The following is a 14,831-nucleotide window of genomic DNA, read 5'->3' on the forward strand; positions in this document are numbered from 1 at the left end:
CACTTTCATTACCTTTCCCACATCAGCGAGGGTCCGTAATTAAGTCGTCCGCATACAAGGACACCCTATGCTCCCCACCACCCCTCTCTGGCCTTCCATACAACTGACAACCCAAGGGCAATAGCCAACGGCTTGATCACCAAAGCAAACAGTAACAGGGAAAGTAGACACCTGCCTTATATCCCATACACAACCGAAAGTACCCCAAATTTGATGCATTGGTGCAAACGCTCCTGTACAAAATCCTAATCCAAAAATGAATAAAATGGCATAAGAAATCTGTCCGGGCCAGGTGCCTTCTTGGACCTCATAGAAGATACAACGTTCCTCCAGTTCCTGCCCTCTTTCCATCTCCACCGCTGGGAAGCCCAACACATCCAGAAACTGTACCATAGTCGAGTCTTCCACCGGAGGCTCAGACCTGTACATCCAATTGATCTTTTCTGGATCAGAAACAAGACCCTCCTCCCACAAGTCCTTAACCTGCATTCTCATGAGAGGCTGCCTGCTGCCTCAGCAGGAGAGCCAACAAATGACTGGCCATCTCCCCATACTCGTAAAATGTCCCCCTCGCAGGACAAAGTGGCTAACCCGCTTTCCCCGTCTCCATCAACAGCTCTGTCGTTGGGGCAGCAGAGAATTGACAGTCCACTGCAAGGATAGGTTCCACCAATCTCTGCCCTCCCGTATTTATCTCAGATTCAATCAAAATTAACTACCCCCTGATGACAGTCTTTAATGCCTCCCAGAATGTGGAATGGAAGACTTCCTTATTCTTTTTTTTTTTAAATAATAAATTTTTCCCCAAGTGCCCAATTCATTTTTTCCAATTAAGGGGCAATGTAGCGTGGCCAATCCACCTATCCTGCACATCTTTGGGTTGTGGGGGCGAAACCCACGTAAACACGGGAGAATGTGCAAACTCCACACGGGCAGTGACCCAGGGCCAGGATCGAACCTGGGACCTTGGCGCCGTGATGCAGCAGTGCTAATCACTGTGCTGCCCTTCGACCTCCTCATTCTTATCAAGTTCCACACAGGTCCCAATAGCGGAAGCTGTCATCTCACACACCCCGTGTTTGTGAGCAATACCATATCCAATTTCCACAGGGTCGTTGAGCACAGCCCTCCTCCAAACACAAATCCACATAATGCGGAGCATGGTAAAGTTATGACAATCGCCGAATACTCCATTGCCCACCACCCCAGGAAGTATCGACTCACCCACAACAAGGAAGTCAATACAGAAGTAGCCCCAATGTCCATGTGAAAAAAAGAAAAACTCCTTCTCGCTCGAGTATCTGAATCTACATGTATCCCTCTTCACCTGCACCCCCCTCACCACCTATCTGCTTCATAAACACCAGCAGCTCCTTTGCCACCACCGATGTCATGAGGAATTTGGGACACAACTTATCTCGTCTGGGATCAAACACAATAAGTCTCTCTGCTCTTCTTCCCCCCGCCAGGTTTCCTATTGATCAGCACTGCAGTCCCCCTCGACCCGGTATCAAAGCTCAAATGGAACACCTGTCCCACCCACCCCTTTCCCAGCTTCATGCGATCCCAAACTCTCCTGCAATAAAATAACGGCCGCCTTCAAACGTTTTAGATGGGCAACCACCGGAGATCTTTTAACTGCCCTATTTACCCCTACCCCTTACATTCCATGTAACCAGCCTAACTGTGAGCCTCTGTACCTCTCCCACCCCCCCAACACGATCAGCAAGGAAATCCGACAAGGCCCTACCTCACCTAGGCTCCAGGCCCACCGAGATTGCACCGCCACCTCCCTCAAACCAGTGAAACCTTAACCATCAGCAATCTATTCCTCCCCATCCCTCCCTCCCCCAAGCATCAAACAACCCCCACAGCACCAAACAGACAACTCCCCCCCCCCCCCCCATCCAACCCCACCCCCAACCCAGAAAGGAACCAAACCATCCCCCCCCCCCCATCCAACCCCACCCCCAACCCAGAAAGGAACCAAACCATCCTAGACTTGGTATCTTAAACAAAGCAAACACCACCCAAGATAATCAGCTGTAGCTCCCCACCCCCCCCCCAACTTCGCTTCCGTTAACTAGCATCTCCGCTAGCAGGGTGACCCCTAACTGGGGAAAAATGCAAGTTAAACATTCAATAAATCTACAAACAGCCCCCTACCCAATCCCAAGTTTAATATTGACCATTATACAAACCTCACCCCTAACATTTCCAATCATTCCTAACAATGCGATGAGAAGCCAAACAAAAGAAATAACCCGAATACAAAATAAAAGACAACAAAAGCATGAGAAATACAATGAGCAAGAAAAATAAAAACCCACCACTCAGGTGAAACTAAGTACTTCTTTCAAACTTCTCCCAGCCAATGTTTCTTTGCAAAGTCATTCGCCTCCTCCAGCGTATCAAACTAACGATCGCCGTCTCCAAACATGACCTGCAGGCAAGCCGGGTACACCACGCCGAACCTCACTTTGGCCTTGTATAAAGAGTCGCCTTGGCCTTATGAAGTCCCACTCACTTTGCCAATTCTGTCCCAGCGTCCTGGAAAATTCTGACAGATATGGTCCTCCCTCTGCATTCCCGAGTTTCCTTTGAACCACCTCATAATCTTTTCCTTATCCAAATACCTGTGGAGTTGGACTATGAACGCCCGTGGCAGCTCACCATATCTGGGCTTCTGTATCAATGGTCCCTGTTCACTTCGGGAGGGTCTCCACACTCACCATCATATATCTCCCCTCCACCCCCACCTTTGCCAGGTGGCATTCGTACCTTTGTTTCACTCCGGCAGCCCAACGATCCTCAAATTTTGCAATCTGGAGCGACTCTCCGGGTTGTCGCTGTTGGCCAGCAACATCTTCTGCGCCCCCCCACCCCACCCCCAACAAAGTCTTCTTCCCCCTCCCCCCTCATCCAGCAACCTCTTATGCCCACCGCCAACAACATCTTCTGCTGCCCGCCCTCACCTTCAAGGTGGTGATCCAATCATCATGATCCATGACCACCTCTTCCACTTTCTGGATCGTCAAGCCCTATACTTCCAATCATTATTCCATCCTGTCGAGACCTGCCTGAATGGGCTCAGTCACCTTTGCCAGATCATCCGTGACCGCCTGCCTCCACTTCTAAACTCCTCCACCAGGAATTCCACCACCCTCTCAGTTGTCCACTGAGAGGACAACGACAACGCAGAGAAGGCCACCATTATCTCCGCTCCTGCGACATGAGGGCCTTCTGAGTCAGACGAGGACCCCTTACTAGACTAATTCCTTGTATTGTGGCCTCCAGACAACCCACACCGGAGGAGGGCACCAAACTTTCCAACTACACCACTTTTCCATCTGAACAGCTAAACGGGCAACAAGGACTAAAAACCAAATCCCCGAGCAGGAGCTCACTTCACGGCCACCACCAGAAGTCGTCGTTGAAGATTTTAGAAAAGAGCAGAAACTTGATGGGAATTTTATTTGGGAAAAAAATGAAAATTATACACAAAAAAACAAAAATGCTTACAATAAGCATTTTGCAAAACTGCTCTGAAAACATTAGGATTAGTGTATATATAGCCAGAGTTCTGTGAAAGATAGTTAACCAGAGAAAATGGAGTTACTGCTTTCAAATTCCTTTAATTAATATTTATTTTGTACTTGACAATGTTGTAGAAACAACAGGGATGGGCAAGCATCTTCTCAAATAAAACAAGTAATTTTCCAGAATCACATGGTTGCTAAAGATTCAAATTTAATGTCACTTAAAGATCTTGGTCAGAGAGGACATTTCATCCAATAATTATCCTGATTTTAGAATCAGGTCATGAAGATGAAAGGGCTTTGCACCCAAGAATATAGACCCAATCAGAGATGCTTATCATAATACCCTAGTACAAAATACTTCATATTTTCCTCTCTTAGGTTAACTTTTAGCAGTTTGTCAGAGGATGTTTACTGTACAACATGCAAAATACTCAGTTGCATTAAGAAACAGGGCACCACATGGTGAAAACAGGAAGTGGTAATGGAGAATGCATAGAAGTTACAAAAGGGTACTGCAATTAAGCCATAACCCACCATGAGTCAATAATTATTTTGCTTCATAATTATTCCTGCAAAGCACCTAATTAAGCAAAGACTAAACACACATTCCAATAGTTGGAATTCTATTAATGATTTGGTAATACAGTACACTGTGAGCAAATGAAAATTTATGAGGTTGCTATGGTCGTTTGGCAACCTCGTGAATAGGGCCCAAGCCATTTGCTCACATTGCAAATTTGATGCTGAAATAAGATGCACCAAAGGCATCCTGTGGGATAAGGGGTATCGTGGTAAGATCATTTTTGCGCTGTAGATCATGCAAGCTCATGAATAGGGCTAAGGACATCAGTTTCAGTGGAAACGGAAGAGTGTCCAGTCTACCTCAGGTTAGCAGGGCAAGGTATCTCAATTGGACCAGACAAAGCCAGCTGTTTCACGCTGATACGATGCAGTAGCAATACGAATTGTGTTTGTCACCAACATGATGCTACCGTCAAGCCAAAGAAACGTTCTGCTCATCACACAATGAGTAACATGGTATATGAATTTCAATGTCAGTGTGATGCTAGGTATATAGGCCGTACGTACTAAAGACTGGCAGATTGCATCAAACAGCATGTCCCTTCCACTTTTCGCAACAGGCAAGTTACAGACCGTATCCAACCAACCCGTGCTTGCAAAACTCAAAACACAAGTGTCCAACATTAGATATGATACGTCATTCGGACAACATTTGCTAAATAATGCTCAGTATGCTAAGAATTATGCTGGCAATGCGAGATGGTCAATTGGGCTTGAAGTGTGGCAGATTTGCATGCAATAGAAGCTTACAAGACCCTGTTCTTTGCATGCAGAAAGACCATGTACACATGTTGCACCTGTTTCTGCTAAACAAATTAAATGACAGCCATTTGCTGGTTCATTTCTCAGGGCAATGCCTTGCAGTGTCAAGGTGACTGGTTTAAATTTCAAACAAACAATGCTTGGAAGTTAATTGTCAGTCACCAACTAGTGCATTCTCTATGGCAACCCTCTATCAGAGTCTGCTTGTCAACTAATCAACTTTGCCGTTTTCCATTACACGGATAGTCTTATGAATTGTCCTGATGAGTGCAAGTTGAAAATCTTCAACAAAAAGCGACACTTTTTCAGCAATACTAAAGTAGGATTTCAGTTTAAAATGTAATGAATTATGCAGCATACGATCAATCAGGTAAAATTGCATTAGTGCCTTATGTATCAATAATACTTTGTCCAATCTGTCTATGGAAATGCATAAAAGGTGCCTGACATTTGAAATATGGATGCAGCTTTAGTGCAGATATACTAAATTGAAATGAACACCAAACATGACGGGAAATGCTCAGCTTCCAAAATGGGAGTCTTTCCAAAAGAAAGAGGCGGTGTGATGAAATTGGTTTTCATCGGAAAGTTGTGATCAGAAATGCAGGCCTGAAAGGGCAGTGGAAGCGGACTCAATACAGGTTGAGCAATTCGAAATCCCAAAATTCGCACTTGAGCGCGTCGCAAGAGTGGAGTTCCCAACGCGCACCACACATGCGTTCTTCCCAACACGTGCCCCACATGCGCACTATGTTCCACAATATTGTGAAATCTGATACACACTCGGCCCCCAAGCATTTCGGATAAGGGATTTTTAACCTGCGGTAACGTTCAAAAGGGAATTGAATAAATCCTTGAGAGAAAGGAATTACAGATCTCTGGGGAAAGAGAGTTCAGTTGCACATTCAAAGAGCAGGCATGGCTCCTGCTGTATCATTTTATAATTCCAAGTCTTTCTTTCCTATCTCAAGAGGAGTGGGGACCCCTTTCATTCAGATCATTTCACCCTGATTTCTGAGTTTTGCCATCATGTTTGCGTTTGCGTGTAGGTACCAGAAATATTTTACTGGAACAGGACATCATGCAGCATATGCTGTTTGCTAAGACTTTCTCTTGCACTCTTTAGCCCAAATTTTATTGCCCTGCAGATTGCTGATTATTTGTCCAATATTGGCACAGCAAGGGCTATGGGGGCACTGTGACTTTACAATAACAATCTACATCTATATAGTCCAAGTTTTCATTGACTTCACTCTCCCCCACTTTGGCCCTTTAAGTCGCCCTTGATCGCTCTTCTTCATTCTTTAATTTCAATTTCTCTTACACTTTGTAAATACTTGGATTGGATGAGAGCAGGTAAGCCTTCCCAAAACTAGAACACTTAATATTTACAAAATTATAAAGCACTATTTATAAAATTAACTAAATATCATGCAAACAATAATGAAGGGATGAGCCAAGGAGCTAGCTAAAAAATAATCAATAGGCACAGTACCAACAACTCTGTGATAACTAAATAAGCTTACCAGGCAGTAAACAAGCCATACAAACCACAAAGTTTAAGATTCAATTCCCATTCCCTGGTCTATTACAAGGAGAGAAAACACCCACGGTTCCCTTTTAGGAAATGCACATGTCGAAAACAGGCACAGATTGGCCTGATCTGATGCCCAACCCTTTTTCTGGACTTGATAACATAGTCAATCAATGGTCCCTCTAATTCTTTTGGAACAGGGGATGATTTTTTTTCTATAGTTTAGAGGAAACATTGCAGTCAGGGCTCACAGAAGTATAGAAAAAAATGAAGTACCTGACAGCAGTTTATACTCTCCTAACAAACTCCAGGTGTCAAATTGCTCAAAATAGATCATTTGGCCAAAAAAATAACATCTAGTAACTTTACTGCAAATAGTCATCAAGCATAAACCACTGCTACAAATTTGAGGTAAATGGGGCACACATGAAAATCCGTGATTAGGCAGTGTATGAAATAATACTTACAGTTTTTGAAGGTCCTTTGGCCTTCCATTCACTGCTGGACATGATAAACTGTTCTTGCACGGTTCTTCATTTTCAGATTCAGAGTCAAGAAAAAGGACTCCTTTTTCTTCTTTGCTAAAATATGATAAAAGGTTGGACTGCTTTCCTTCTGGTGTCTCAGGTACAATGGTCACTAAAACATTGAAAGGGAAACAATGTTTTTTAAAATTTAATGAAAGTCAGTGTGTGAAGATTTGTGAATCAATGAATGTACTGTTTCATTAAAATGGTAGATATCAAAATGTATTTTGTTTTTGTGGTTAACTGTTCTCAGTGGCAAGGGCGATGGCTATACCGTGTAAACATAGTCGATGGCATATTCAATCATTTTAGGAGCAATATGTATATCCTTGGTCAAGCCAATTACTATCTTAGAATTTTAACATGATCCACATATTGACTGTCATACCCTCTTCCTATTATCTCTATTTTTGGTCCAATGCTAACATTCTTTCATAAACTTCAGTTAAGCAGTTGAACTTTATTGTTAGGTTTGCTACCTTTGTTTGCTCGGCCTTCTGGCGCTCTCTATTCTATTTGGTGCGTCAGAGCTACTTTGAAAAATAATCGCTACTTGATTATTTGTTAAAATACTTTGGTTTGGTAAAACAACAAATATGATGAATAACTTAGGAGTGCCAATAATACATGATAAGCAATGCATTTATTGGAGTGTGGAAGAGTAAATTAACACGCAATGTCCAACAGAGGTGCACGAAAAGTCAAATATCCCAATCACAATTTAGCTGGTGGCATACAAAATATAGTTATTTTCCTATTTATCTGATCAGGTTTATAAACCCATTTATTTATCCTTTACAAGAGGATGTAAAGACTTTACAAGATTAGACTTATATAAAAATTCAATTAATTGAGGATATTCTCCTTCCATTCCCACCCACGAATGCAAATATAACACAAATTAGGAAATGGAGGAACTCAATTTTAGTTCCCTGCGTTCCCCCATTGGCACCATTCTCCCAACCCCAACATATGGGGAAAAAGTCAAGTAAACAAAATTTACTAAATTCTAATTGTCAAATCAAAATTAGTTAGAAGATCTTAGCAGTAAATTTATAGCAATGGTTTACTTATGATATTAAACAAATAGACATGATGTCTTCATAAATACACGTCTTGGGGCGGCATGCAGCGCAGTGGTTAGCATTGGGACTGCGGTACTGAGGACCCGGGTTCGAATCCCGGCCCTGGGTCACTGTCCGTGTGGAGTTTGCACATTCTCCCCATGTCTGAGTCGGTTTCACCCCCACAACCCAAAGATGTGCAGGTTAGGTGGACTGGCCACATTAAATTGTCCCTTAATTGGAAAAATAAATAATTGGATACTCTAAATTTATAAAAATAAATAAATACGCGTCTTGCAAAGTGTTTTTATAAACATGATTTTTAAATGAAATAGCTAGCAGGGTAATACCCGAATGCAGTATGCACTGCCTTATAAAAACATTGATTATAATTTATAGCTGCTCAAAGTTAAAACAACCATAGTAATTTGATAAAGAACTATACAAATAATACATTAAGTACAGGACTGAAGGGACTCCACAAAGTCCACAGAATACAGTTCAATATATTTTTTTAAAAATATTTTTATTCTCCTTTTTCACATTTTCTCCCAAATTTACACGCACCAACAATAAACAATAATCAGTTACGAATATGTCAATCCCCATATAAATAACAATGATCCCATCCTCCCACCAAACGCCAAACCTAAGCCTACATGTTCACATAAACAAATGACAAAAAGGAATCAGGAATCACCCATAGTCACCATTAACACAGACAGTCCCCCTCCCCTCCCCCCAACTAATGTTCGATGTTATCCAGTTCTTGAAAGTGCATAATGAATAATGCCCATGAATTGTAGAGCCCCTCCATCCTTCCCCTCAGTTCAAACTTAACCTTCAAGAGTCAAGAATTCCAACAGGTCCCCCCGTCAAGCCAGGGCACAGGGTGGAGAGGTTGCTCTTCATCGCATCTGGATCCGCCTTCAAGCGATCAACAAGGCGAAGGCTACAACATCCGCCTCCGCACCAGTTTCCAACCCCGGCTGGTCCGACACCACGAATATGGCCTCCCGGGGGCCCAGGCAGTTCCACGTGCACCACTTTAGAGATTACCCTGAAAACCTCCTTCCAGTAATCCTCCAGCTTTGGACAGGACCAAAACATTTGAACGTGATTTGCACCCACCCCCCACAACCTTCACACACATCTTCTACCCCTTCAAAGAATCAGCTCATCCTCGTCCGCGTGAGGTGTGCTCTATATACCACCTTCAGCTCTATGAGCCCCAACCTCACGCATGAGGCGTTCACTCTCGGAGCACCTCATACCAGAACCCCTCCTCCATATCCTTTCCCACTTTTCTTTGATCCCTTCCAGTGGTGCCTTCTCCTCTTCCAAAATAGCTCTGTAAACTGCTGACACTACCCCCTTCTCCAGTCTCCCTGTCTTCAGCACTTCCTCCAGCAATGTGGAGGCTGGCTCCACCGGGAAGCTCTGTATCTCCTTTCTGGCAAAACCTCAAACCTGCATGTATCTAAACATTTCCCCCTGCTTCAGTCCATACGTCATTTCCAGCTCCTTCAATCCTGCAAACCAACCCCCAAGAAACAAATCTTTTACTGTCTTAATCCCCTTCTCCTCCCCCCATTTCCGAAAATTTCCATCCCACTTCCCTGGCTCAAATCTGTGGTTCCCCCAAATTGGCATTTTCCTTGACCCTGCCCCCAACCCAAAGTGTTGGCGAAACTGCCTCCAAATTCTCAATGAAGCTATTATTACCGGATTCCCGGAGTATTTCCCCGGGGCCATCGGGAGCGGAGCTGTTGCTAGTGCCTTCAATCACGACCCCCTGCACAAACTCTCCTCCATTCTGACCCACTGGGAATCATTCCCGCTGACCCAGCTCCGCACTTTCTCCACATTCACCGCCCAGTAATAATACACCAGGGTTCAGAAGACACAAACCCCCTGCCTGACTTCCAACTCTGGCCACCTTCCCATCCCATATGAACGAGGCTATCATTCCATCAATCTCTCTGAAAAATGCCTTTGGCAGGAAAATCGGCAGGTACTGGAAAATAAATAGAAATCGCGGCAACACGTTCATTTTAACCGCCTGTACCCGACCCGCCAGTGACAGGCCATCCCACCTTGCCAGATCAGCTTTCACTCTCCCCACCAAACTAGAAATGTTGTACCAGCAGAGCTCCCCCCACCCCCCCCCCCCCCCCCCCCCACCATACCCAGGGAACCTGCACCCCCAGATATCTAAAGTGATCTCCTGCCCTACGGAATGGCAGCCCCACCACCCTTGCTGCCACCCGCAGCCGAATACTCACTCTTGTCTAGATTTAGATACAGTTCAATAGTTGGCACAGTGGTTAGCAATGGCCTCGGGTGACTGTGGAGTTTGCACTTTCTCAGTGTCCGCGGGTTTCTTCCGGGTACTCGGGTTTCCTCTCATAGTTTAAAGATGTGTAAATTAGGTGGATTGGCCATGCTAAATTTCCCTTGGTGTCCAAAAAAGGTTAGGTGGGGTTCGTGGGATAGGGTGAAGGTGTGAAATTAAGTAGGGTGCTCTTTGTGGGTCGCTGCAGACTCAATGGGCCGAAGGACCTCCAATTCTATGATTAGCCAAATTGCAAGGATTTTCACCCACAATGCCTAACTGACTCCCTCGTAAAATAAATTAAGTCTTGTTTTGCTTTCCTCGGCAGTCCAAACATTCAACACCTTTTGTGAAGTACTCTTGATCATTCAATGAAGCCTTTTCTGAATTAAAAACAGAATAATCAACAATTCAAATTCACTAGATTTAAGTTATTATAACTGATCTTCCGGTTTATGTTCTTTTTTTGTGCCAGCCATGTAATTGCAGCTCTTCCCTCATCCTTGCTGGCAACCAAAACAGAGCTTCTTTCGCATCCTCCCTTTAATGGCAGCAGATTGTAGCTATACTCTGAGCTTAAGACAATGGGATTTAAATTGGTCTTTGGTAAAAGCATAAACAGGTGCCAGCAAATCACCATTGGATTCACACTACTCCCTTGACGTTTGTTTACTACAGAGTCAAACACCAATTTAATCACACCATCCTGCCACACAGAAAAGTATGAGGGATACACTAGTAGGAAGAATAAGGAGAGACAATAAGATAAATCATGTATTTTCTTTAAAATCGTATGAACAGACAGACCTAGAGGAGTTTGCTCACAAATCTTTTGACAGCGGCACAAAAGTTATGACTTTGGAATCCTGGTTTTATAAATAGAGGTAAAGAATATAAATGACAGGATGTTACACCAAGCATATGTAACACACCAGCTCTGCTCAAATCGAGCATACACTATAGGAAGTACACATGGGCATCGGAAAAGGTACAAATGCTTCCAGGTTCAGTTGGCAGTTAGGAAGGCAAATGCAATGTTAGCATTCATGTCAAGAGGGCTAGAATACAAGAGCAGGGATGTACTGATGAAGCTGTACAAGTCCCTGGTCAGATCCCATTTGGAATATTGTGAAGAAGGATGTGCTGGCCTTGAAGAGGGTCCAGAGGTTCACAAGAACGATGCCCAGAATGAAGGGCTTGTCATGAGGAGCGGTTGAGGACTCTGTGTCTGTACTTGGAGTTTAGAAGGTACTGAGAGGCCCAGACAGAATGAACGTGAATGTTCCCACTAGTAGGAGAAACTAGAACCCGAGGGCACAGCCTCAGGTTGAAGGGATGATCTTTTAACTCAGAGATGAGGAGGAATTTCTTCAGCTAGAGGGTGGCGAATCTGTGGAACTCAGTGCCGCAGAAGACTGTGGAGGGCAAGTCACAGTGTCTTTAAGACAGAAATAGATTAATAAGGGGATCAGGGGTATGGGGAGAAGGCAGGAGAAACATATCAGCCATGATTGAATGGCGGAGCAGACTCTATGGGCCGAATGGCCTAATTCTGCTCTTATGTCTTATGATTTTTTTAAAAAAAATTTTTAAATGTATTTTATTCCAAATGTATCCATAAATAAATCAGAACACATTCTCCACACCTCAGAGTGTGCGCAAGTTTTTTCCCCTTTCCATCTCTCCCCACCCCCCCCCAATAAACAATTCCTCAAACCTGGTTTTGAACAGTCCCCACCATATCTCAAAGCCCTTGTGAATGTAGCTCAATCCATCACACAAACCAGCCTCCCATCTATAGACTGTCTACAACTCCCGCTGCCTCGGAAAGGCAGCCAGCACAATTAAGGACCCCACGCACCCCGGTCATATTCTCTTCCACCTTCTTCCATCAGGAAAAAGCTACCAAAGTTTGAGGTTACATACCAACTGACTCAAGAACAGCTTTTTCCCTACTGCCATCAGAATTTTGAATGAACCTACCTCGTATTAAGTTGATCTTTTCTCTACACCTTGCTATAACTGTAACATTATATTCTGCAGTCTCTCCTTCCTTCCCATGTACAGTATATATTGTTTGTACAACATGCAAGAAACAAAAAACTTTTCACTGTATACTAATACATATGACAATAATAAATCAAATCACTGATCCCCAAAAATCATCACCAAAAGCCTCTACCCCTGCAAATCTTTGATAATGTCCCAAACACCCCCTCCCTGTATCTCTCCAACATCTCACAGATCCAGAACATATGTGCGTGATTTGCTGGCATCACCCACACTTGCCTGCCATCCCCTGGAAGAACCCATTCATCCTCGCCCGAGTCGTCTGCACGCTCTGCGCCACCTTAAATTGAATCTCCACATGCCCATCCTCCCATTTCTCCTTAATCCTCAATACCTGCTCCGCCCTGCTCCCCCAGCCACCCTTGTATATCCCCAATCCTACCCTCCCCTTCCACATCCGGGTGTAGCAACCACTCCAACAGGATATGGGCAACCCTCACCATTCCTTCTGCGCAAAGTCCCTCACTTACATATACCTGAACTTCGGCAACTCCACACTCTCCCGCAGCTCTTCCAGACTTCCAGAGCTCTCCTCCAGATATAAATCTCGCCCTCACCAGCCTATACATGACATCTGTCTCCCCCAGCTCAAACCCATGGTTCCCACACAGTGGTGATAGCACCGACATCCCCTCCATCCTCAACTGGTTCCACACCCTAATCGTGGACTGTACCACCAGGCTCACTGTGTACCGACTTGCACGAGCGTCACTTACACCATGGCCCTCAGGCTGGACCACCTACCCCTCTCCGTCCCACCAACATACCTTCTCTGCTTTCGCCGCCTGGTAGTGCCGCAGATTTAGTAACGCCAATCCGCCTTTCTACCTCTGTAGCAGGGACCTCTTCACCCTAGGAACCTTCCCCACCCATATAAACCCCCAAATCTCGGCATCTAGTATCCAGAAAAAGGCCTTCGGAATGAAGATTGGGAGGGTTTGGAATACAAACAGGAACATTGGCAAATAAATTTCACCACCTGGACCCCCCCCCCACCAATGACAGGTGTAACATATCCCATCTCCTGAAGTCCTCCCCAACCTCCTCCACTAACTGTTTGGTTCCATTTGTGCATCGTCGCCCACTCCCCCGTCACCTGAACCCCCAAATACCTAAACCTGTCCCCGGCAACCCTAGACGGCAACACCCCAAGATTGGCTCCCCGATCTGCCACATTGGCCGGAAACAGCTCACTCTTTCCAACATGCAATTTATAGCCCGAGAAATTCCTGAACCTCTCCAATATGTCCATAATTCTCCCATGCTCTCCAAAGGGTCCGAACAAACAGCAGCAGGTCATCTGCGTTCAGTGACACCCGGTATTCCCTACTCTCCCTTACAATCCCCTGCCATTCTACTGATCCCCTAAGAGCCATCACCAAGGGCTCTATCGCCAGCACGAATAGCAGCGGCGACAGCAGACACCCCTGCCTCGATCCCATGAGCGACTCGAAACTCTGAACTCATCTTGTTTTGTCTACACTCGCCACCGGGGCCACTTACTGATGCACCCACGTCACAACTTCAGCCCAAACCTTCCCAAAATCTCAAATAGGTACTGCCATTGCAGATGGTCGAAAGCCTTCTCTGCGTTCATAGAAACCACTACCGCCGTACGTGTCCTTTGGCAGAGTCCATGGTCACATTTAATAACCTCCTGATGTTAATGGAAACCCTTTTACGAAACCCATTTGGTCCTCTGCAACCACCCCCGGAACACGTACATCCATCCTCCCCGCCACTAACTTAACCAACACTTTCACATCAGTGTTCAACAGTGATATGGGCCTGTATGACCCACACTCCAATGGGTCCTTCCCCTTCTTCGGGATTAATGTGATTGACACCTGGGTCAGTATCGCTGGGAGCTCCATCTTCTCCTGCGCTTCACTAAACATCCACAGTAAATGTGGTGCCACCTCCATCGCAAACTTCTTATATAGAACTCTGCTGGGTAACCGTTAGGTACCGGGGCCTTCCCCAACTTAATCTTTTTATACTATCCATCACCTCTCTTAACCCTACGGGCTCCTCCAGTTCCTTTCCTCATCCAGCCTTGGGAATTCCAGCTCATCCAAAAATCGCCCCATAATCCCCTTCCTCACCAACCAGATCAGCCTTATATAACTACTCACAATACTCCCGAGCGCCTCCCCAGCTCCGACACTTACAACCCCCCCCCCCCCCCCCCCCCCCCCCCCCCCCCGTGCCCTCAGATTTTCCTCGACACGGTCTGCCTCCTTGGCTGAAGGCTTAGCATACGGCTCGCTATCTCTCCATAGTCATACTGCACACCCTCACCCTTTGTAGCTGCCCCACTACCTTCCCATAATCAGCCTGTCTAATTACCCCTGTAACCTCCTCCTCTCCGCTAACCACTCCTTGGTAGGAGCACTCGGGTATTTCTCATCCACC

General features: G+C 45.1%; 1 protein-coding gene across 1 annotated transcript in view; it reads right to left on the reverse strand.

Annotated features, from left to right (window-relative positions):
* The window catches only part of LOC140408305 (SWI/SNF-related matrix-associated actin-dependent regulator of chromatin subfamily A containing DEAD/H box 1-like), a 152,348-nt gene that overhangs the window by 135,738 nt on the left and 1,779 nt on the right, over positions 1–14,831 (reverse strand). Inside the window, exon 2 of the mRNA XM_072495322.1 lies at positions 6,888–7,059. Coding sequence (XP_072351423.1) covers positions 6,888–7,059 — 172 coding nt within the window. The remainder of the gene's footprint in view (positions 1–6,887; positions 7,060–14,831) is intronic.

Source organism: Scyliorhinus torazame, chromosome 3, assembly GCF_047496885.1.
Source record: "Scyliorhinus torazame isolate Kashiwa2021f chromosome 3, sScyTor2.1, whole genome shotgun sequence".
Taxonomy (NCBI): Eukaryota; Metazoa; Chordata; class Chondrichthyes; order Carcharhiniformes; family Scyliorhinidae; genus Scyliorhinus; species Scyliorhinus torazame.